The 24,659-nt window shown below is 39.8% G+C and overlaps 1 protein-coding gene across 6 annotated transcripts in view; it reads right to left on the bottom strand.

Moving 5' to 3' along the window:
• Positions 1–1,446: 1,446 nt before the first annotated feature.
• mical2a (microtubule associated monooxygenase, calponin and LIM domain containing 2a) overlaps positions 1,447–24,659 on the bottom strand; it is a 35,249-nt gene continuing 12,036 nt past the window's right edge. For 2 of the 6 annotated variants that reach the window (XM_088296594.1, XM_088296595.1), the window contains exons 3-22: positions 22,997–23,204; positions 21,725–21,841; positions 20,721–20,822; positions 18,242–18,397; positions 18,037–18,137; positions 16,666–16,923; positions 15,815–15,930; positions 15,230–15,356; positions 15,061–15,151; positions 14,528–14,675; positions 12,898–13,097; positions 12,317–12,420; positions 12,137–12,208; positions 11,076–11,207; positions 10,712–10,807; positions 8,806–9,057; positions 7,518–7,625; positions 5,315–5,495; positions 4,868–4,935; positions 2,656–3,624 (exon numbers count right to left, since the gene is read on the bottom strand). In XM_088296594.1, the coding sequence (XP_088152720.1) occupies positions 3,256–3,624; positions 4,868–4,935; positions 5,315–5,495; positions 7,518–7,625; positions 8,806–9,057; positions 10,712–10,807; positions 11,076–11,207; positions 12,137–12,208; positions 12,317–12,420; positions 12,898–13,097; positions 14,528–14,675; positions 15,061–15,151; positions 15,230–15,356; positions 15,815–15,930; positions 16,666–16,923; positions 18,037–18,137; positions 18,242–18,397; positions 20,721–20,822; positions 21,725–21,841; positions 22,997–23,204 (3,006 nt within the window). In that variant the 3' untranslated portion in view covers positions 2,656–3,255. Of the gene's footprint in view, positions 1,639–2,655; positions 3,625–4,867; positions 4,936–5,314; positions 5,496–7,517; positions 7,626–8,805; positions 9,058–10,711; positions 10,808–11,075; positions 11,208–12,136; positions 12,209–12,316; positions 12,421–12,897; positions 13,098–14,527; positions 14,676–15,060; positions 15,152–15,229; positions 15,357–15,814; positions 15,931–16,665; positions 16,924–18,036; positions 18,138–18,241; positions 18,398–20,720; positions 20,823–21,724; positions 21,842–22,996; positions 23,205–24,659 lie in introns of those variants that run through there. The other 4 variants (XM_088296598.1, XM_088296597.1, XM_088296596.1 and 1 more) reach the window with 4 other exon arrangements.

Genomic DNA, 24,659 nt, shown 5'->3' with positions numbered 1-24,659 from the left:
TCACTACCAGCCGAGTCAAAAAAAATGGATCTTAGACGTCTTTAGCCGTCAATGGCAGTAAATGAGTTAAGTGACGTTTACAACTGTTCTATTGGCCAACATCATTTATGAAAATGACGGTGATCTTCGGGTAAATGTCAATAAAATAACACAAAGTTTGACGTGACGATGTGATAACTACACGGCTAATTACATCACAAATCACGAAAGTGCTCGGAGAAATAAACGTCCTTGGAGGATGGTTTCTAAAGAGAAACAAACACAATAGAGCATTGACAAATGTTAATTAAAGAAATATCTTCAAACGTGGACACTGGCACAGTGAGAGGAAAATATTAAGTGTTAATTACGATTAAATCAATCTGGCTTTCATCCGATTAAACAACTCCTCACAAAAAGGTCAGCAACTTCGCAAGATCTAGAATTTGTAGTTTTTAGTGTAGATGGAAAACATTTGGTTTGGACATCAGACATGAACAAAAGCTAGGACCTTTTTGTTTGAATTTGAAATTATGATACTATGATTTTTTTTTTATTTTATTAATGTCATTGAGTGCTACATGTCTAATCAAAATGAAAACTGGAGGTATGCTCGGGAGGATTAAAAAGTGTCACGTGCCTTTTAATAAGGAAAATAGCGTCACATTTTATTGTACTTGATCAAAAAAATCAAATAGTATGTAAACGAAAGTTTTTCTACGTCACTATTAATTCCTAACGGCGCACGTAACTTGACCTCTGTAGTGTAACAGTCAACTTTAAATGACACAAAAGAAGAGTTTCACAACTACTTGAAGTAACCTGCCATAAGTCATTTTTTTGCAGACGATGTAGAATATATGTCATCTTTTCTTGTCTACATGAGTTGATGCACCGTTTGTGTTCAAATATCCGTTGCTTAAAGCGTTGTGAAATCGCCACGTTGATGTTATTCTGACGGATCAAAAATAGATGAACCTTTAGCCAAGTGATGGGAAGGCTAAAGCTTTCGAGAATGAAATCGACTCATACGAGCGCATCTGTGAAATGAGGTAAATGTCATGGCTTTGACTTGCGTGGCTTCTTCTAGGATGAGATCATTAATCTTCATGGATGATGTCATGCGACGTCAGGAGAGAAAAAAAATGATCTCAGGAGTCTACAAAAATATTCTGGCTGTCGATTTAAAGAAGCGGAATGAAACCAAACTGATTGGGAGTTCATGTGAGGCAAGTTAGGCTGGCCAAGTCGATGTCCTGACTTAAACAATATAGAACATGCATTTTATCTCTTCAGAGGCTGAAGGCGATAAGCCCCAAAAATGAAATCAATGCACACGTTAGAACTTAAACTCAATCACGAGTCACTTCTGGCTATTTTGTCCAAATTTGAAAACAAACCCATGTTAGTTGCAGTTCATTATGAAAACACAAGGCCACACGGAAGCATTTCAAGAGTCACGGTGAATAATGTCAAAGCCAAGGCCAACTTTAATGAACTCACAATCGTAAACGCAGTTAAAGCCCAGCGGTAATTTGAAGTTATTTGGTAGTTGAAGTAAAACACACGACCCCGTAACCATGCACGCAATCACCTTTAACGCGAAATTCGTAATCATCCCGACGACTCAGACACATCAAACAAGGCGAAGAGAACAGTCTAAAACACAAACAGCATACAGACAAAGGAAGAGAAACAACGGTATTAAGCATAAAGTCGTGAACGCAAGAAGATGCACTACTGACATTTAGAGGGGAGAAGATACTCGGTAGTTGGTTTTACAATTGTGGAAGCGTTGTGCAAACAAACATTTACACTAGTTGGCTTTAGTCACATTTTTTTCGCTCCCGAGGGATTTTAAAACAATGAGGTTTTCTATCCGTGGAGTGACGGACACCACATATGTAGCCCAGTTTAAAGCTATTTCAGTCATGCAACATGTATAAGATGATTAGCTGAGAGCAAATCCAACACCATATTGCTGTAAACAAAAACATGTACAAAAATCTCTAAAGTGCTACAAAGTACAAGAGTATCAAATGGATGGAGGAAGCCAGTGGGAGGCTTCGCTGTAAAAAAAATAAAAAAAATAGTTACAGCAAGAGTGGTGAGCTCGCCAGCCTCTTTTGTCTATGGTAAAAGCAAATAAAATAAAATAAAATAAAAAATTACATAAAATGAAAAAAAAAATAAAATAAAAAAAATTAAAAGATATTACATAAAATAAAATAAAATACAAAATGTAAAATAAAATAAAAAAATAAAATAAAATAAAATAAAAATAAAAAAATAAAATAAAATAAAGTCTTTCAGTTCTAGAAAGAACTGAAAGGGCTGATTTTACGCCCTTGTTTTTCTGAGACCCGACAGTAGATGGCAGAAAAGTACAAACTAAATACTAAGAAGCATCCACAGTATGATGTAATGGTAACCTAAGCAAATTGCACATTCAGTCCACTTTTTTTTTGCTGCTGCTAAATTCTTAAGGTAGTTCTCAAATATAAAGTGCATGAAGGCAGTCAGTCAATCATGACCTGAGTAAAGCATTTGGAAGTGTGCGGTAAGAGTCACTGTAAGGATCCCTTATGAAAACATCCAGCAACCATTTGTCAATTTAGCAGCCTGACATCACAAGTCAAGCGCACTCGCCCTTGCCAAAAAGGATGTTAACTTCAGTTTTGATATTGTACTGTACTTTATTTTTCGCCGTGTGGGTTTTGTTTGTGTGCAACTTAGAGTGGCTACTCAACCGAGGACTTTGCTTCATTTTCATTCAATTCCATTTCAAAAACAAAAAAATTCGCTTTCACTTTCACTTTGCGTGCACACTGTCACAAGCTAGAATAGTCAAATATATCACGTTTTGATACAGTATTTGGTAAAAAAAAAAAGGAGAATGTTCGTATTCTCCAAATACAGACTTTCTTCTGGATCAAAATGTGGAAAAATTCAGTTTTCTGTATTTGGTTAAAGGTCTCTCACTGCAATAGTTATACTAATTTTAACCTTTGGGATATTCCACATTTGAGCCCAATAGCATCATTTCAAATCATGTTCAACTAATTGTTGCAATATTAAACCCCAAAAAATATATACCTGCTTAATTTGTTTTTTATTGTGTGTTGGATTTCTTTTTTTTTCCCGAAAACCTGGAAAAATTAACGTTATGTTATTTAACTAACAACATGTATCCGGTGCAACCTGAAAAAACAACTAACGAGCACCATGGTGCTGGCAGTAAGAGTTTTTCTCGCTGAGCCTGGGCCGGATAAACTCCTACACCCACAGAACCCAAGAGCCCGGTCCGCTAGGCACGGGCTCCATTTGCATCTGCAGCAGAACTTCGTACAAGATGAGCAGCAGGGGCAAGGTCAAGCTCAGTAGCTCGTACAGGAAAGCATAGTCCTGGGCGTTGTCCCTGAGGTGGCTCGCAAAGGCCCGCGCTGCCCCACGCACCTGCCGGCACACCCGCCTGGGGGCGCTACACACGGCGCGGGCCACACTCAGGGGCCTGCTCAGCTGCTTCCTCAATATAGAGCTGAAGGTACCTGCGGCAGGCTGGCTCTGCAGGGTCGCAGCACAGCTGGACGAGGCGCCCTCTTCCACAGCAGCGCATCGCCCCTCAAACCGACGTCCAAAATGATTCTGGAATAGAGACGTCATCAATAATGGAAAGTAATGATCTGCACAAGAGCAACACTTTTTTTGGAATGTGTTCTCAATATGAAAAATAGCAACCATAATATTCTGCCTCATAATCAATTAAATAGAATCTAAAAAAATTAAACAGTTTTTTTGTCACTTTTTGGGCTTCAATTCAGTGGACATTGTGCCGCTCCTTCTGGGGTCCACGCGGCGGCAGTACCAAAGTGAAGCTGGTCAAAACTATGCAGTAAACTGAAGTAATAGTAATAATCATAATTATTATAATAGTAATAATAACAATAATAGTAAGAGCTGCAAGTAAGCATTACAAAAGAGAACCTGTTCTAGATTGCCTTACCTGTATAAATGGAGATTAAAGAATTAGAAGAGATATGTGTGAGCATTATAATATTCATGTGGTGCAACACCATTTACATTTAAATATTTGCTGCTTAAACATTCTGATTAATTTTGCGTTTGTGGAATATGAGTAAAGCAGCAAAATGCAACCATTTTTAATCCCATTTTGAAAATGACGTCACAGTTGCTGAGGCCTCAGGTAACAACTCATCACGACTCACCTCTTTTCTGAGTTTGATCATGTGACGTTTGCAAGCTGAGTTGCGATTGGTCATTTAACTGAGCCCCGAGCAACTGTGATGTCATTCTTAGTTGAGAGCAAGTAGTAAAATGGCCGCCCGTGAGATGGATAAAAACGGGTGGGTTTTGCTACTTCATTCATATTCATATATTACTCAGAACACAGCGTGAAGACTTGTGGCAGCGTATACAACATATGATAAATTTTAAAAATTAAAACTTTTTTTTAAAAATGTTATAACAGTACAACATCAATGTTTTTTGCTAGCCTGTTTATGACATTTTGCATTATTTATTAGCATTGAGCTAAACGTTAAAAAAAAAACAAAAAACGTGTCATTAACTATCGAGTTCATATCTTTTGCTTCCTTGTCTCGCACAAATACAAATAGTCAAACTGCATTCGTCCACATTAGGGATGCTCACTAGCTTCAACTTGGCTTCATGAACCACTTGTCGTATTTTTGACTCCTGTAGATGGCACTTTTGGTTTGAATCAAGGGTTTAAAAAATGTCAAGTCAGTGTGCTTTCAGCCCAATGTTGGACAGAAAGTGCCATCTAGAGGAGTTCAAAAATACTACAACTGCTCCATGAAGCAGATTTGAAGCTTCATTTACCCATCACTAACTGCTCAGTTCTTACCAAGCGTGTCGACGCATTCCTTGTCCCATTGTTGAGTTGATCAAAGTGAAGTTTGCAGTACAATTTCCCTGACAAAGCATATCAATTGTTAATATGTATCCAGACAAAACATGAGGTAATCCAACAAAATCTGTATCAACTATAAAATAATCTCATTTCGGTAAGAAATTGCGACCCTCCATTTCACCAAATTTCTGCCGTTACAAAGATTACAAGTGCTTCTATTTAATTGACATTGTCAGATATTTTGATAGTATGACTGAAGTGCAGTTCTTTAACACTGCTTTCTCCAGCCAACACAGAACGATTTTGTTAAATGTATGACATGTATGTTTGACAGTGTCACACAAAGATTTTTATAACGACTGAATTCTGATATAATGTAGATATTGTACCGCATTGAGATGAAACAGTGTCACATATTTTTCCGATTGGAAGCGCTGGTACCGTGTTGAGAGTCAAAGGCATGTGATCCCTGGCGCAGGGCAGAGCTGCAGGTGGTGCAGCGAAAGCACTCCCGGTGGAAGTAGAAGCCCTCGGCACAAATCCGCTCCACCAAATAAACACGGCGCTCGCACGAGTGGCACTTTTCACTGGACTGCGGCAACACCCTTTGGACCGAGCAGCCCTGAGGAAGATAAAACAAAACAAAAAAAAAAAGCAATCATCGATTTGGAAGACTTCAAGATTTCATAAAAAGGAACTCCAAATATAAAATAAAATATTTGATTAAATTATTTGTTCTGAAATCTGGTTTACTTATAGCAAATACAAAATTGTTATACTGTATATTTTAATGAGGAAAAGTAGAACTCCATATTATTGTGCTCTATTAAAACATGCATCAAAAGGAATTAAATAGTCCTCGTCACACTGTATGTTGACTGCCTTGGACACCTGAGGGCAGTGACGGTACCTTACTGAGCTAGACAGTAAGGAACGAATGTTAGTCGTTCAAGTGAGAGGATAAAGAATACAGTTAAGTACATGACTGAGGACTGTTATATTGTCTGTCTATGTGTTGTTACTGTACCATTTGGGTTCAATCCCTTGATCAAAGGGTTAAAGAATCACAACATACTGTAGATGCTAATTAGCATTAAGCTAGCAGGGTATTAAGCTAGCAGTTGTTTGGCTGTTTTAAATACATTCGTTATCCAAATCAGTAATACTCACTTGGATCGCGAGTGTGCTGGAGCACAAATGATGGAATTAATTTGAAGCCACTTTTTTTGATGACTATTTGCTTAACTGTTGTTTTTTTATGTAAAGTGTGTTGAGTCTGTCACCAAACAGTGCCAAGATAAAGTGAAAAAAATCAAAGACACTCGCATCTCAAGGCACCACTGTATATGTTTTTTGTTTGTTTTTTTCAATTTTTGTGGGGGTGGATGACTGGGAATCAGATTTCTAAGTTTCAAAACTGGTCTTGTACAAGCCGTTTTCCCCCCAAGGTTTGAGGATGTAAATATTAAGACAGGGACAGGACATAAAACCTTTGTTAAAATAAGATCAAGTTCCTTTTCGAAGGTCAACTTCAAGCATGCACTCCTTGAAAGTGAAATTTCAGACTTTTCGAATTCGTACTATCAAAGAAAAAGGCATTATTTAACAAATATTTATTATGGTCGTATTTTACAATGGAGCATAGCTGTTTGGAATAGAGAGACTCCCACGTTTAGCTCGACGGTACGGCAAAAATATTAGAATTTTTAAACAGCTTGTATTGGTGCTTATTAGATTGTTCAGATGAACCAAAAGTCAAAAACATGTGTAGTTTTTTTTTTTCTTCTTGTGAACGGAACAATTGAGAGTGTTTCCACAAATTCAATCTTCAAAGTCTGCGGATGGTCAAAACACACAGAAGGGGACGACAAATGCCAACATTAAGAAGCTTGGTTCACTCCGAGGGAAAAACATTTATACAGTTGTTAGTTTTTTTGATCATGTTTCCAAATAGATGAAAAAGTAGTGGCAATAGTATTAATAAAGCAAAATATGATCATGTACACGTGCGACTTGGGAAAACTGCCCTGACATATGGATGATGTTGCTTTACAGCAGATTGGATGGGAAGGGTGGAGTAGAAACCAAAAGGAAACCACAAACACACACGCACACACACGCACACGCACACACACGCACACATTGTACAACCACATTCTCCTCCTCTGTGAGGTCGTGCTGCTGATCGAAAGCACACGTGGAGCAAAAACCGAGAGGGCAAAGCCAACGTGTGCTTAGTGCTACATTTCAGGATGCATTCACGTATGTGGGCGTGTGTGTGTGCGTGTGTGTGTGTGGTGGCAGCAAAAGATGCAGTCAACATGTTAAGGGTGAAAAACCTAACACTTCCCGGAAGCAATTTTCCGCACATGCTCGAAAGTCTTCCGGCAAATGTGAGTTATTCTAGCCACTCCATTTTTTTTTTTAAATGGCTCTGCGTCCCAGTTTTTGACCATACAACTCAATACAATAACCAGCGCAGTTGAAAAACCAAAATATTAAAAAAAGTAATAATAAATCTGATAATAATCTTAATCTAAACTACATAAAGTGAAATGGACACGCATGCCACCAGAGGGTCCAAACATGCAAGCAAACACAAGCCAGGGAGGGAGGGGTCAAAGGGCAAGCATGTGATCGTCACCTTGATAACAACAGAGCTGTCTGCTGAGATCAAACCGTTGAGGTGAAGCGCTTTCTCCTTTATGCTCTTTGACTGAAATTCTCTAGCTTGTTGTGACTGAGCTTTTTTCTAAAACATGGAAGCGGGAACCAAAGGTCAGTCTCGCCGCTTCTTTCTGATGACACACAAACAGCTATGTACATATGGAAAAAAATAAAAAAACACACTCGTCTCCGAAATAAATAATGGGTTTTTTAAATGAATTAATTTTGAAGACTAAAAATTCTACACGCTGTCCCTTTAAGGGGTTATAACACTGTCACCTTGATGTGTTTCGTTAGCCCGTCTGTGGCATTTGGCTTTGTTTGTTAGCATTTACTTAAGCAAACCTTCCTACGGCAAACCAGTATTTCGTCGTTTTAAATAAACAAAGTGTAATTCTCCTTGTTTGATTTAAGTCTGACAGTCATCTTCAACAGCTCGAAGCCTCTTTTTTGAAAAATTGGCTAGTATCGACCAAACTGCTTGCTTTTTCTGAAGTGAGTTCCGTTGAGTTCACCAAACATGCTCATATCTCAAATTTCTGCTCGCAAGTAGAAAAAAAAAATGAAATCCAAATGAATAAACTCACTGACAAAACCTGTTGCCTGGCGTTATATCATGAACATAATCATGTTCAGATAATGGTCATGGATTGAAAGTTGGCATCAGTGCAAGCAGCCGAGCATTATTACAACATAACAGAAGAAGATGGGTTGCCATGGGGCTGACCAATCGCAAGATGCTATTTTTGAGATGTAAAATTTTATTGCTGAAATTACCAATGATCATTTTAACATGAATGAAGTATAAACGAACTGTCCCCACTGCTCCACTTTTTATTTTGTTAATTCTTACGTTGTCTGGTTTGGAGCGGATGGCTTTATATTACAACTTTTGGCTTTAAGAGCAAAAAAACTAAACAAAACAAAACAAAAAAAAAAACAACAACAACTTGTAGATTTCCTAAATACATTTCCTCATGAATTACGTTTACTTCAAGCTAATTTATTTATTTATTTATTAATTATTTTTTTTAACCTTCAGTAAATGTGATCTTCTCTATCTCATCTGCCACAACCTGTGCCAGGTTTGCTGGCCTGCTCCTGTCGCCTTCCAACTAGAGAGAAAATTTCGGGGATGACATCACGATCTGTCAGCGTGTTACACAAGGTATACGACGTAATCAGCGTTTCTTCACGTTCCATCACAACTTGCAAACATCGCACTGAAGAAAATGGAGTGAAGGAGGAGGAGGAGGAGACTTCACCTCACAGATGAGTTCATCCACCTCCTTGAGGCGCTGCAGAACTCTGGACATGAACGCAACCGCCGAGTGCGCAGAAGGCGCGGTAGACGCTTGGCTCTCCGGTTCTGGCGAGGTCTTGGCCCGCTCGTGCGTCTGAGTCACATGTCTGAGTTTCACTACAGAGAAGCGGCACTGCGACCCAAGCGGGAGCTCCTGGGCTTGAGGCTCCGTGGCGATTAAGTTTTGGGCCACGCGTCTGATATCGAGTTGAAACTGAAAAGTGATGACACACACGCTGTCACGAACCTGAAGAATTGACGATGATTGACGGAATCATGCGAGTGCTTTTACATGCTTCAACCCGTCACCCGATTATTAGGGTTTCTACACGCAACATTTTGGGGAAAAGACAAAAGAAGAGGAACTGTCTGTCGCTCTAGCCACCGGGGATGACACCAGCAGCAGCAGGCGCTGAGAAAATATAATTGATATCATTTTGACGCGACTCTCCTCACATTAGCGGAGTGGACAAAAAAAGTCGTTCAGCCCGAATTAGCCACATGCTACGTCCGTAGAAAAATATTAATGTTAAGATTCTGGCTAGTGGATCTCATCATGACCAGCCTCAAGAGTCAAATTGTCTCCATTGTTCATGTACTAAAAATGCAGACTATTCGGGAGTTACAACATTTCTAAAAAAAAATAATAATAATTTTAAAGAATTTGTTGATGTGTCATTTTAAATACAATACATCTTTAAGTGGTCAAATGTGTTTGTTTAAACTAACTCGAAGTATTGTTTTGCATTTTGTTAACTTACTGTATCACATGTGAAGCCCTGAGGGAAACCAAAACTACGATGTGGCCCGAGATGAATACAAGATTGACATCCCTGAGTGAGGTGATGCCAGCTGACTTCTTCGACTGATTAGTCAATTGCAGGCATTGTTTTTTTTTTTTTTTTTTATTTATTTATTTATTTTTAAAATGTGCAAGTTTCCTCACATTTTTGTGTCCTGTTCAAATCGTTGTTTAAACGCATCCAAATTATTTTGGGGGTCAATTTGTTTGTGGACTGGCAAACTAATAATGTGGACAAACTTAAAGTTAATTTACAGTTATTTGACTTTGCCCATTTTTTCCCCCCAGTAAATTAGAAAAGTCAAGTTGGCCCCAAAGATGATAAGAGGGTTAAAATGCACACGTATGCATGTGAGTGGTATCGTTCCATAACTTTTGACAATTGGGTAAACTATTCCATTTTAAGATGAATTATTTTAAGACAAATTCTCTCGTCTCATTTATCATAGTGACAAAATGTTACCTTAATTAGGACTGGAAATTTGGTACTACAATGCTTGATTGTTAGCCAAAAGAACAAAGCTAGACATTTTAAATGGCGTGTGAAACAAGGACGGCTGACAAAAGGTGATTCAAGATGATTTCATCTTCTAGCTTTCGGGGTTTATTTACCATCATGCAACCGTATTGAAGATATCCCACCTGAGATGTTGCAGATAAACAAAATTAGGTCTTAGTACGGTAAAAATAATTTCAAGTATAATCAGGTGATATTGCGCCGTGAGACAAATGGCAGAAAATGAAAAAAATGGAAGAAAAAGAACGAAATCTGTGCTGGTTTCAAGTTGAAACAGATTTCCTTCACGAATCAAGTTGCGAGAAAATGGTAGAATCCCAAAATGGCACATAGCGAGCCGAAAAAATTTGGGGCGGTATTTCAATGTCACATGTAGGAATTTCATGGATACTGATAAGTGAAGAGAGTGAGGGCTAAAGAATGTAAAAAAAAAAAAAAATCAAAATACAAATGCTCTAAATAAGTTGAATAGTGCACGGTGGGAAAATGTGAACGTGGATATGGTGACTGTTCGTGTAGCCAAAGTGCAATCTGGCTTCGTGGCTCTACCTGGAGCTCAGGTGGAGGCTTGGGAGGCGCGAATTTAAAGTGCTCACATTCTGCAGAGTCGAGAGTTGGAAGAGGGGAGGAACACTCACAGTCGGACTGGGATTTGGCAGAAAAGTTGGGAAGAGAGTTAATAAAAAAAAAAAAAGGCACAGCTGAAAGGATCAAATGCTGGGTGTAAGAGAGAAGAGAAGAAAAAAAAATTAGCAGTTGGAAAAAGAACATTTTTGCCAGAGACCCCACAAAGAACTGTAAAAAGTTCCAACTCACAGCATTTGACGACAGGAGAGATTGCATTGAAAAAACTGTTGTGCAACTCTGATGCCAAATTCTTTCCAATAATGACAAATAAAAGAGCTGACTTTACCTGTTTCCATTGGGTGTAGCTTGTTGTGCTCTCAAATTTGGCCTGCAACTGAGTAGCCATTGAGCGCACTTTGTTCTCTTTGGGTTCCCTTCCGTCCCACTTTGAAGTCCCTTTACAGGACAAATTGGTGGCCTGAAAACAAAAGCCAGTATAAATCTTCTTAACTTACACACTGCTACAAATGATTTGATTCTGTGCCAATATTAATTTGCCGGGCGACCGTCTTTCTGATATGACATTAATAGTGATGCTTCAAATTTGCTTCACGAACCAGCTGCTGTATTTTTAAGTCCTCTAGATGGTTTAAATAAAGGGTTTAAAAAAATGGCAATTCAGCCCAATGTTGAACAGAGAGCGCCATCCACAGGAGTCCAAAAATACTACAAGTGGTTCATGAAGCAGATTTGAAGCTTCATTTACCCGTCACTACACATTACATCATAGGCATCATGAGACAACGACAGAAATGTGCTGCAGTTAATTACACAATGTCGCTGCGGGTCAGAATCCTTGCAAGGTCTTCGAGCCATGACTGACGCGATAAAAAAAAGGACCAGCTGACTAAACAGCGCAATAGACGGACGGAAATTAATCACCGTTTGTGGCTGACTAGTTGCTTCCGCAGCGAAACATTTCGACGATCCATTTTTAAAAGTATTGCTATTACTTTACTAATATACTCATTATTGTCTTAAAAAAATAAATAATAAATAATAAATCAACCAGACTTTCAATCTTGAGGTGGCATGCTGCCGCACAGCTCACGTCGAGTGAGGAAAAGACGAGTTTCACGACAGTTCGCAGATTTGTCCAAGCTATTGGCAACACTTTAAATCGGTTAATAATTCCTCAAAACAACAGCAAGGCGGTGACAGACCAATCGTATTGATTTGTGAAAAGGATTTCCACCCGACAGATCTGACATGCTCGCTCAAATACTGGCGCATCGTTTTAACTCTAGTTCTCCTCAGCATTGTTACAAGGTGATTAAAGCGTTCAATACACACGTTAGCGCTTTGAATTAGCAGCGCAAACATTTCACAATAATCATCTCAACAAACCTCCTCCAGGTGAGTGCAAAATTTTCTCCTCCTTTTGTAAATAGCGTCTGTACCGTCTGTCTTTTTGTCATCCTAGATGTCCAACAGAGGGGGGACAAAAACAAAAAGAAGAGTGTGAGTTTCAAATCAATAAATTGCATATAAAGAAAAAATAAATAAATAAATAAATCACAAAGTTACCTTTGGAACTCGTTTCCTTGGCAGAGCAAGATTAAGAAGATTATTATTACTTCGGACTTCCTTCGATGGATAATCTTCGCTGTTTTCGTCCACTCGCCTCGAGCCTGTGGTACATGTGACTGAATTAAAGCACTCAGATTTTCCATCTCGCGCGTCAAATAATATCAGTGCATAATGCCCAGAACAGACTTCAGCTCTGAGAAAAGGGAGTTGGTGAACAAACTGATGCTGGCAAACTATTTCACTTTAAATACGCAACTACAATATCAAAGTGACATAAATGTATGGATAAAGTTAAAAAAAAAAAAAAGTGAGCGGGTCCACTGAGAATGTCGGTCTACAGCGGTTCACAGCGTCGGTACAAATACACATTCCACACGTCGCAACATTCTTGACTGGTCGGAATTCATAACACACACACACAGGAAATCAACTGAAAAAGGAAAATAGATTCTCTTTGCCGGGAGTTACACTTCTTTTCTGCATAGCTTGGTAGAACAATACAAATAAAACGACTGCATAGTAGTTTTTTTTTTTTTTGGGCTACGGTAGAACAATGTAGCACACTCAGAGTTTAGTACCTGCATCAGGTAAAGGTGTGCCTCGGAACAGTTCGTAGATTTTGGATAGGTAGTTGATGATTTTGGTCTTCTCCGGCTCCAGGGAGCCACTCAGTTCTTTCACAGATGCGAAAGGTCGAATCCCAAATTCCCGCTCCACGATGTCAAAAGCCAGCTGGAGGTTGTCCGCCTGGTTTTCCTCATTTAATGACTCAAAGTCTCTAAGGAGGCAAAAGATGATCGTGACTTGTGGGAGGCAGAGCATGTACACGCTGCTACGGTCTGTACTCAAGTTAGTGTGTCTTGTGCAAGTGTTTTAGTATTTATTGTGAGTTGGGGGATTTTTATTAACTATCATAGACGGAATAACAAGACAGGAAGGTGAAAAAGCCAACAAAGTGACTCAAGGCAAGCTGTGTGGAGCATTAAGTGCACAAGATTTGAAACACTTCAAATGCCGCGGCCGTGTCTAATCAGACAGCACTACGACGACCTGGAAAAATAAACATGACTTTATCTAGCATCTGTCTTATACCTCGACATTACAACATGCGTGAGCTGCGAAAATATATCCACTTAAAACCTCAAAACCGGGTGATCACGCAACAACGAGGCTCTCTAAAGCGACCAAGCTGGCATGAAGATCCGATTCACATGCTGGATGTGATATCAGACTCCCCTATTTTCAGGGTGTGGGCATAGTTGACCAGTTAAAAATCAGAAAATTGAAATGGTGAAAAACTGTTTAATGCTAAATCACCACATTGGAGTTTCAGCAGTTATCTACAAACATATATAATGCAGTGGCGGGCACTCAAGGTCTTTCAATGGCCAAAGGAGGGAAAAGTGTGGCTTTAATTGCAGATACGCTTGCAAGGCCATTTTCAAGATGGACCTTTCAAGAGAAGCTAGCTCGTCCAACACTCCGAAGTGTGTGTCTTTCTGTATATTATTTGTCCAGCCGTGGTGTCATATTATGAGGGGGATTTATTCAAGTCGGACTAAGTAGGACTTCACTGAAGGACGACGTGTGAAAAGCACGGCCCGCCACTGGTGTATTGTACTTAGAAACAAATCTCTTAGTTCAATTCACATTAATATTAGCAGAGCTGGAAAAATGGTACAAAGCATCTTAATTAATTAACAGTCAAATAGAAAAAGCTCTAGCATCTCAGCCAAGACTGACAGCGTGTAGACACCATCAGAAATAACGGCAAAAACAGCGCACTAAAACCTAGCAACACACACGAAGGCCCCCCCCCCCCTCCCTTTTTCTCCTTTTTCTTTAGTTTCTGCAAACCTACTCACTTTGCAGAATTCCACTGTGCTGACAGGCGTACATTAGGAAAAGGGAAAAAGGGGACGGGCGAATGCCAGCGCGTTCCGGAAAACTTGCAGGCCCACATGAAATTGCAGTGGCATGCCAGAAGGTATGTAGGCAATAATTTCAAGAGGAGAGGATATCATTTGTTCGGGAAATGGACTCATCCAAAGCTGTAATACAGAAAAGTACAAAGCTGTGCCAAAAAAAAAAACAAACAAAAAAAACGGTGTGTGTTTAACACACACACAGCAGAGTTAGTTGTTAGTTGGTAAAGTCGTGATGTGGGAAAAAGAAATGTTCCGTGCAGCTTTGTGAAAGTTGACGTACATCAGATGGGGCTTGAACCTGTGGATCAAGGCACACAAGGCGAGGCCACTACTCCAAGAGAGCGTCAGGTCTGTGATTGTGACATTCCTGTAACCTTCAGTCTGTTTCTGGCACCACGTGAGAAGCCTCGCCGGCCTGATTTCAGAATCTACGGAGGAAACACAAGCAAGTTGGTTTTCACTCTCAAAGTCCGAGCAAGTGAATGAACGCGCCGCTGCCGGGAAGTTAATGCAAAGAAAAAGAAACGCAATACATCAAGATACACGCGGCAGAATTTTAAATGGCGCTTTTTCTGCAGTTTGGGTTTCAATCAGGAAGCAAAAGTATCTCTGAACTTGGCGAGTGAGACGTTTTTTTTTTGCACATAGCTTCCTCCTCGCCATGAACCCACGTGTAAAAACAAACCACAGAATATGACTTCCTCTCTGCATGCGAGTTAGTTTTAGCTTTTAAAAAAAAAAACTCTTTAAAGTAAGAGTCATCTGACAATGCCAAACATTGCATTGCAGCCTGTGCGCTGGTGATTTCTCTACCTCGCCTGCAGACGTTAACGGGTCGACGGATGGAGGCGGAACGCTCCAGAGAGCTGGAATTCAGCTCTCCGTTCAAGTACAGGTGACGCACCTGGGAAAAAAAAAATAAAAGGTAACAAAAAAAATCATTTTCTCCGGGGCAAAATAGATTAGAATTTCTCTTTTGCACCTGGTGTGGCCGGACACACAAGGAGATGAGGTTGGGATATCGCGTTGCTGGGTCAATGGTGTACTGTTCCAAGTTTTTGGCGATGTTCTCGGGTGTTGTTTGTGGCAGCAACCTGTAAATGCTTTCTCTACAAACACACAGAACGGAAGATGAGGAATGGGCAAGTACAGAGATCAAGTATCATTACTCATGAAGGCGGCCGATACCATCCACCGATACTTAGGGCAAAAAGAAAAAAAAAAATAATAATCAGTCATTAGGTCAATCCTCCTCGCCAGTAGATGGCGCTACACTTGGCCCGTTTGACACACCCACGAATCAACGTGTGTCGGAAAGTATTAAGTATTGTTCATAATTGTCTGTAATTGCGTTAACTGACATTTTCTGGTTTAGAAGTACTAGTAGTATCGGTACTTAGTATCAGTGATTGCTTAAGAGTGAATACTGTTTAAAAAAATGTTATCAAACATCATTACCAAAGATTAGAAATACCGTGAACTCTCAGTTGGCTGGCAAGTGTATATTACACGCGGCTGTTTGTGTGTGTGTGTGTGCGCATGCGCACGGCGTGTCTTTATCGCATACCTTTCCGCCAGCAAGTCAAGAACCGCTCGACCCTGAGCCCAGCCCTTTACCATCCAGGCCGTGTCAAAGGCAGCCAAGAAGCCTCGAGCGCAGCCCGTCCCCATAGGCCAGAAAGGCTGCAGACGCAAACACAAACAATAAGTCAACATGCAAGTGTAAAACACGGGTGGGACTACACCATCCCACCACCACATTGCGGACAATTTTCTACTTCGGACTCTGAGGAGACTGTTGAGAAGATTTTCTGTCGTCTCGCCACGGTAACCTTGCAGATCTGTGTATTTTCACTTTTTGCTGTGGGTTGGTCTCATGGCTGTACGATGATGTAATGGTCGGCAGTACTCGCCATGACTTCAGAATGCACTCAGTCATGGTGTGAACGTGACTGCGAATGGTTGGCCGTTTCGACAAAGTATAAGCGGCAGGCAAACGAGCCTTTTGACTAAATCAGCTGTGATAGGCTGCAGCTCATTGCAACCCTGAATGGTATAAAAATTTGCCCGGGTGTCCCAAAACTTTTGGCCTCATAGTATGATTTAATCCAGGAGTGGGCAAACATTTTGATTGGCGGGCCACAATGGGTTCGAAAATTTGACAGAGGGCAGCTGGATGGAGTGTTTTGGTAACCTCACCTCATCGGAGAAAAAAAAAAATCCATTTAATTTTAAATGAAAGTGAACAAAAGCATTTCAACAAAATGTCTTTGACACACCACAATATTTAGAAAATAAAACAGTAACAAGGTTTTTTCATTTCATTTTTTTTCAAGTTCGGCGGGCCGGATTAAAACGTTTAACGGGCCGCATGTGGCCCCCGGGCCGTAGTTTCCCCACACCTCAGATGCCCCGTACCTCCAAAAGGCTGTCTCCCACGAGCGCGACCAGCAGCTGATGTCCGAAGCGCTCCCTGACCAGAGCGGCGTTCTCGGAAGCGTGCATGCTGGTGAAGTCGAACATGGCGACGTCGGGCTGCCCGCAGTGGTTGATGGCAAAGTCCAGCGTGGGAAGCTGGTAGTTGGTGCCAAAGTCGGCAGCCTCTCGGGCATAGCACAGAAGAGCTTCCTGGTTGACGTTATCACTGCTCAGCAGCCTCTGCGTCTCCATGTAATCCTGTCAAACAGCAAGCGGGACAATATCAGACAGATTTCGGTTTCATTTAGCTTATTTAAGCACTTATTTATTATTTATTACTATTTATTTATTTTTTGAATCACTTATTTATTTACTTTAGTTTCATCCCTGCATTTACTACGAACAACCAAATTATGATCCAAAGGACTATTAATGATAATACTAGTTTTTCCCAACTTTCACGTCAGGGCACATATTTTACATGAGAACCCTCTCACAGTAAAAAAACGCGCCCAAACAAAAATGCTCGTTTAAAAAATAGATTATAGATTTATATAATTTTATATAATTTGGTTTGCTGATTGATATGGTTTTATAAAGTATACATCAATTTGCCAACTCATTAGCTCTGCCTTTAAAATGATAATATTGTTGTTTTATTGACCGTAAGAATTATTTTTTTGTTCAAATAAGTAAAAACTGAGTGGCGAATAAACAAAAATAGGTGAATGCTCTAATGTCAGAATTCACAAATATTTTTAACCTTCCACCCAATGCAGCAAACCAGCATTAATATTATATAAGTGTCATAAGTGACATTATTCATTCTGGGATGATGATTAGAACTCAAAACATTTGCATCTCGGATCATCATAATTCTTTATTGAAATGAATGGAAATGCCATGAATCCGTTCCAGCTGCCCCAAAACACCAGCACATTTTTTGCAAATTTCTAAAAGAAAAATATCACTCTACTGTACTGAAATCGAAAATAGTAATAACAGAATTAAATACAATATAAATAATTAATGAGTTTGTGCATCATGATTCAATGCGCCAACATTAGTTGTTAAAAGGTTTATAACTCCGCCAATATTAATCAACGCAAGTCCCGTTAGCTCGTCAATGTCGTTTCAAATTCTGTCGTAGCATTATGCTAGTGGGCTAAAAGGATGTTACGTGGTTTTACAGTCAACTTCAATTAGGAGACGATAAACAGCTTGAAGCAAGAACTTGGCCTCTTTTTTGAAGAATTGTTCACTCTCTGCTTATTATTGTCAAGTTTGATGCTAACATCTAGCAACTCGGGACGAACTGCCTATCGTATGTGTTGAAGAGAGGACAAAGGAAACAGACACTTATTAACTCACATTAATGACAACTCCTTTATCCAACAGGCTCTGTTTCTTTGCAGTCATGACAAAGTAGTGTGTGTTGTCTTTGTAGTACACGATGTTCTCCAGATCAATGCCTGCGACAAAGACAGGCGTGTCCGGGGCGAGTGAATACTTTTCTAAAGCACAAAAAGAATCCGTGTGGCGTCCTTGAAGGCGTCACGGATCTCCTCTCTCCCACCTGTTTCTTCTTTGAGGTCAAGAAAGAACTTCTGATTGAAGATGAAAGCCACGCCACTGATTTCCTCCACCTTGGCCTCCGCTGTCGTGTTCCTGTTGATGAAGTTGGCAGTGATGGCGATCGCTAGCTTGCCGCGAAAATCTTTTCTCTTGAAACCTGCCGGAGAAAATGACATTGAGAGAAAATTGTAAGAATGGAGGGGAAACCAAACAAGACCTGTGGCCTTGTGTGTTGGTAAAGTAGTGTTAAAGGCTAATCACAAGGCGGATATTTCAGGATCACAGATGGCTTACAGAGCTTATAAAAACAAGAACAAGAACTGTGAGCAAGACCAGTGATTTATATTGTAATAACAAAGCATGTCTTAGACTTAAACACTAGATCCGTGGTCCTAAAAAAAATACTCAGCTCTAAAAGCACCAACATCATGACCAACATTAAAATACCTCAGCGCAAAAGGTCCTCACTTTCATCATAAACGAGAACGCTTTTTATTTAATATTATTGGATCCCAATGTAGCATTATGCATGAACACTTTGAACACAAAAATAAATTACAACTAATCAATTACAAGAATTTTAAATCACATATTTATAAAGTAAAAGTATACAATTTGAATACCATTATTTACATTTAATTTAACATTTTTGTGTTGACTTGCATGTCTATTAAACTAAATTACGTTCTGAATGTAGAAATAAGAACCAAAAAGTCATTAACTTTGCAATTTAGGCATCTAATGAATCACATTTCAAAGGCTTTTGAACATAGCATCGTTTTAGTCACGCACATGAAAGGCTTGCTTTTCTCAAAAGTAAAAAAAAAAATAAAACAGTCTAAAACTCCCGTCATTTGAAAATTAACAGCCAGTCTTCATTGAGAACAAACCAATTCTGCAAATATAGCTCAGGAAGTATTTTGGGCTGCGTTACCAGCGTTAGCCCAGTAAAAAAAAAAAAAAAAAACACACAGAACTGTTTCAGACTGACTCATTTCCCCTGAGCTGCTTCATGGTGAAAGAATGAGCTAAAAGTCTGCTTTTTGACCTTTTTAGGAATAAGCCTCAGATGTGTATTGCTTGTTGGGTTGACCACAGCAAGCAGCAAGTTGAGGAGAGTTCAAAAACAGTGATGCAAAGTTATGGAGAGGCTCCAGCGCGCATCAGCTGCTCCACTCGAGCCAGCCTCCATTTCTATTTATATATTCCGATCCTTTGTGCTTCGACGACATGACCGCTGCAAGCTCAAACAGGCACACTGGTACACTTGAAGGTTTTCGATGGCTGAAGGGCTGGGTTGGGAGGATATTTGAAGAATGCGCATAAAGTGTACTTTTTTAAAAAAGGCTATTTAGTGTTTGCTATTTTGAAGAGCAAATGTTAAATTTCATTAATTCTTTCGTCTCTAGGAAATTACTATTATATAATCATGTACATTATAAATGAAAATGTTTGTACAACATGATTACATACTTGTGGCTCCTTCTGGTTTGTGAGACTTGGCCACCGGGGGCAGCATAATGCAGTTTCGCAGACAAACAAAGAAGAGTCACAACCACTGTGACTCAGTAAACCACAGTTATGTGATACTATTTGTTCTCATTCCTTTTTTGGCATTGTGCTAAGATGATAAATCAACAATTAATTCTGCTTTACGTTTTTTTTTTTAAATAGTTAACTTCAACGGGGATTAACATGAAATAGGTGGAAGCCTATTTATTTCAATTTATATGACGGTATTAATAATAATAATGATGGTAATGGCCACCTCTTGCCCAATGTTAGCTGGGGTAGACTCAAGAACAGGCGTGGGCAAACTACGGCCCGGGGGCCACATGCGGACGTTTTAATCCGGCCCACCAAACTTGAAAAAAATTAAATGAATAAACCTTGTTAATTTTTTATTTTCTAAATACTGTGTTTTTTCAAAGACATATATATGGTTGTAATATTTATGTTCAATTTACTTTAAAAAAATTTCTCCAATGAGGTGAGGTTATCAAATCACTCCATCCATCTGCTCCTGGTCCGACCCCTCTTGTCAAATTTTAGAACCCATTGTGGCCCGCCAATCAAGAATTTGTCCACCCCTGCTCAAGAACACCTGCGACCATAGTGAAAAAAATAAATATATCAATATGAGGAGTAGCAAACATTTAAAAAGTGTTATTATCCATGTGTCGGTGTTGGAATTAAAAGCAATCTCGTCTTGAAACGACCAGAGGAATAAAACTTTCATTCAGCAGTAATCTACTGTTTCATCTTGTTTTCAAACATATTTTGGTTTAACAAAGTATTCCAACCATGTGATGATTTCAGTGCTGGTGGGAAAAGAATATTTGAGTCTTGGATGTTGTTTTTGTTTCAACCTCATGTGGTAACTTTATAAGAGGCATTGTCCTTTTGTTCCTTTCAAGTAAAAGTACATCCGAGGTGTGGACACTGTTCATCTTTTTTTTTTTTCTTTGCCATCCTCTCACCTTCCAGCGTGTTCCTGCGTCCGTCGGCACCCACCACCACGTCAAACTCAAAGTCAGCCACGGAGTGATCAGCAGGTCGGATTGCAGCTCTCCACCCCTGCCCTGAAAATTGGAGACGAGCACAGAACGATCAGGGGAAAAACACATGATATAAATCTTCTCTTTGTGCCTTATTCCTTTGGCCGACCGAAATGGCCACATAGCGTGAGAAATGTCATCTGATTACGACTTATGCTTCAGGGACGCTGCTTGTGAATTAAACCTTCGATTAAATGCAACTTTTTGGGTGCCAGCATGATCTCAAGCTCAAGAGCAAATACTGCTCAGTCTCAAGACACATTCTATTAAAAACTCATTTTGAGTGCTTGCATGAGACGGTGAGGCGCGCTGAAACCACCTGGCATTTTGTTGGGCAATAGGATATTAAGGGCACCACTAAGCCCCGGCAGAGGGGGAAAAAAAGTACGTCTAAATTTAGGCGAGGCTCTTGTTGTTATCGGCGTATTGATATTACAGCTGCAAGCCAGCCTTAAAGTCAAACTTGGGAGTTGTTCCTCCTGTTACCGTGACACAATGAAGCTGTGTGTGATGAGTTTTGTTTTTTTTTTCCCCGACATTGAAAGCATTCATTGATATGGAGGTGATAGCCTCCTGAAGCTTGCTTTTGGTACATACTGTTTGAGTCTAAAGTGACTCAGTAGTAAAAATACCCTGAGATGAGTAATCCAGAATAAATGTCATTAAAAGTGGCATTCTTTTGTACGGTACAAAGTTTGCGTAAATCAGTGCTTCTCAAATAGTGGAGCAGGCCCCCTTAGAGGCCGCGGCGTGATGCTGAGGGGGGCTTTTTTTTTTCCCCCGCCGTACAATAGAGTGTAATTTCACATCCACTCCAGTAGTTGGCAGTGGCGCTCTCCTTATTAACTCGAAGGTGTAGGTTTGTTTCGCAACGAAAATGCGACGATTTATAGTTGCTGTGGAGAGAGTGAGCGCCGGTGAAATACCTTCATTTTCTTGTTTCTCGGGAGGTTCCACGAGCTTTTCAAACTCCACATTGATGTGAAACTCCACTGCAACAATGAGCGCCACCTTCAGCAGCATCAGCTGCAGCTGCCGGATACCTGTTAACACACAGTGCAGAAGACAAGTCCTTACTTGGCAAGTCTAATATGTGTTTAAATAATCTTTTCAGGTTGACTGTCAAGTTTTCTCAAGACTTTTACGGGCCCTCACTGTTCCGCCTTCCCTCCTGTACATGCGCGCAGCATTGCTGCCAACGAGGCACTCTATGCGAAAGAAAGTTGCATTTCCGGGGAGTAGGCATAGCTAGCTAGCTACGTTGCACATCGCAATTGCGCCAGATACTTATTGATGTGAATGAAGGCACATGCCCAAGTGCATCACTGTGCCTCGTTTTAGACGCTCCCCCCAAAAAATAAATCCGAGCATTACTACCTTAGCAAAAGCCAGATTTTTGATACAGCTCTGGTAATGGAACTAATTCGATTGTGCAAGCGCACCCTATAAATTGGCCTGGCTGGTGTACAATTGACATAAATCTGTAGTGTTTGTGTACGTTTCTCTTGATTTATTTTTTTTAATTTGTCGGAGATGTGTTCTTAGCGAGAAAGGGAAAACAATGGAAAAACAATGCTATGCAAAGAATGTTGTTTTAGCAATCGCACGATGATGAGGAACATACTATTTCACAGTCTTGCTTTCAAAATACTTTGCAATCAAGAAAAACAACACTGGAAAAGTATTATGTGACATTCTCTTGCGCTACACTTCACATACAGTTACAGTTTGTGATGAGAAAATGAAGCTTCAAATTTGCTTCATGAACCAGCTGCTGTACTTTTAAGTCCTCTAGATGGCACTGTTGCTTTAACAAAATGTCAAGTCAGTGTGCTTTCAGCCCAATGTTGAACAGAGAGCGCCATCTAGAGGAGTCCACAAATACTACAACTGGTTCATGAAGCACATTTGAAGCTTCGTTTACCCATCACTAGTTGCAGTGGATGTGAATCGCATGCAGTTTAAGACCTAGCATCACAAATTTTAAAATCCTTAAAAAAAATGCTTTACAATGTAGAATTTACAACTTCCTCCTGTGAAAACAGTCAGCAAAAACAACCCAACTATTGTTGACTGAATACTTTTGAACGCTTGTGCGTTTCATTACGTCATCTTCGTGGAGCAGCGTGACAGTAGAACACACCACAGCTGCAATAACTCCCAAGCCTGACTACCAAATAATGAAGTGCTAAACTCACTGATGTGATCTATGGCCCCGGCGCAGAATTTGCCGTAAAACTTTTTGGCGCCGAGGCCCCGCAGGTCGTGGATGGTGAAGGGCCAAAGGTGCAGCACGTTATTCCTGGAGAAAGAGTCCCTCTTCTCGATCACCACCACTTTGGCTCCCATCAAGGCGAGCTCGATGGCCGTGCGCAGGCCGCACGGGCCTCCTCCGATGATGAGGCACTAGGAGGACAAGATGTGATTAACCACGTCTCGCATTACTCACACAAGAGTGCAAATTCTCCTGCTGGGATGACATTCCATTGTTTTTCCCCAAACGCTGCTGAGTGTTAAAACACACGCGCAGGTTCTCATCACTTACGAAAACGACAAAATGACCTCAGCATGAAGAAAAAAAAAAGCAGACAAACATCTGCCAAAATGTCGTATCAGCATGAGGCATGATTACAGGCGGACATTAGCGGACGTGTTGCGTCGCCCACAAAGCGCATGAAGTCATCTCGCGTGAAGCGACGAGCGTCTGTCTTTGTCGAAGAACCGGGCCCAAACATGACATCAGCTTCTTGGATGATAGATGAAAAAGAAGTGACGCAAGTGTGCTGTCCTCTTTCTGGAAAGCTTATTTTCTTCTTCTTTCCCTCTAAACGTTTAAACACAACTGTATAGGATTCAATGAAATGTCCCTTTTTTTTTTTCGCTTTTGGCATACGGCACGGACGAAAAGAATGTTGATGGTTTTCCGAGCTACTGAAGGGATCCAGAGATTTAATATAGACAGAAGATTTGAGACAGCCGGTCATGGGGTGGATGGAGAGCATCTCTGAATTTCACAGCGCCAAAGAAAAATGCAGAAATAGATTTGGAAATCCTGAATGACTTTAACAATACCAGCCGGACTTTGTATTTGCATTTTGCGCTTTACTGCTTTACTTTTATAACATATACAGAGAAATTTAAAAGGCCTCAAAGTAGGCAGGCGTGACCATTGTGGATTTTGACCCAATAGTTGTCATAACCGATTAATCGGCTGAATAATTGCAAAATATAATAAAATAATTAATTCAAATATGTCTTAGTTTGTCTATACATTTTGTATTTGTGTGCTTGAGGACCATTGACTACTATTTAATAAATGGCTGAAAGTGCATTATTGTATCTGAAACTCACAAACGTAATTATAACGAAAAAATTTATGAAAAAAAAACTAAAATTAAACATATATAAGAGAAATGCCCTTTTTTGATCAATGTCAATTAATTTCATAAATGAGCTTTCAATTTCTAGTTCAAATTAAATAATTTTGGTTCACAAAAATACTGGAGAATTTAGGTTGAACACTCATTTGGGCATTGTACTAACATTACTTTATTACACAATACTTATTGTGACCTGTTTTTTTTTAACATCAATCACTTGAAATATACTTCACCAATTAAAAAAATAATAATAAAAACTAACAATCCCACTCAAAAAACTAATAAAACTAACCAAATTTGAAAAACAAAAGTCCAAACTGAATAAAAATTAATTCTAATGAAAAATCCAAAACAAGTATATCGCTGCTGGCAACACAAATTTTGTCTGGCAACACAAAACAAAAGAAATAAATGGATCAAGGGACCACGAGATATTCATCTGGTATCTGGATATGGGTTAGTCTCCTGCTGACCGTGCTAA

The sequence above is a fragment of the Idiotropiscis lumnitzeri genome, chromosome 5 (genome assembly GCF_059441095.1).
Source record: "Idiotropiscis lumnitzeri isolate Australia: NSW breed Sydney's pygmy pipehorse chromosome 5, RoL_Ilum_1.0, whole genome shotgun sequence".
Classification (NCBI taxonomy): Eukaryota; Metazoa; Chordata; class Actinopteri; order Syngnathiformes; family Syngnathidae; genus Idiotropiscis; species Idiotropiscis lumnitzeri.
Note: the sequence above shows the minus strand (reverse complement) of the source record. Positions and strands in the feature narration are given on the sequence as shown.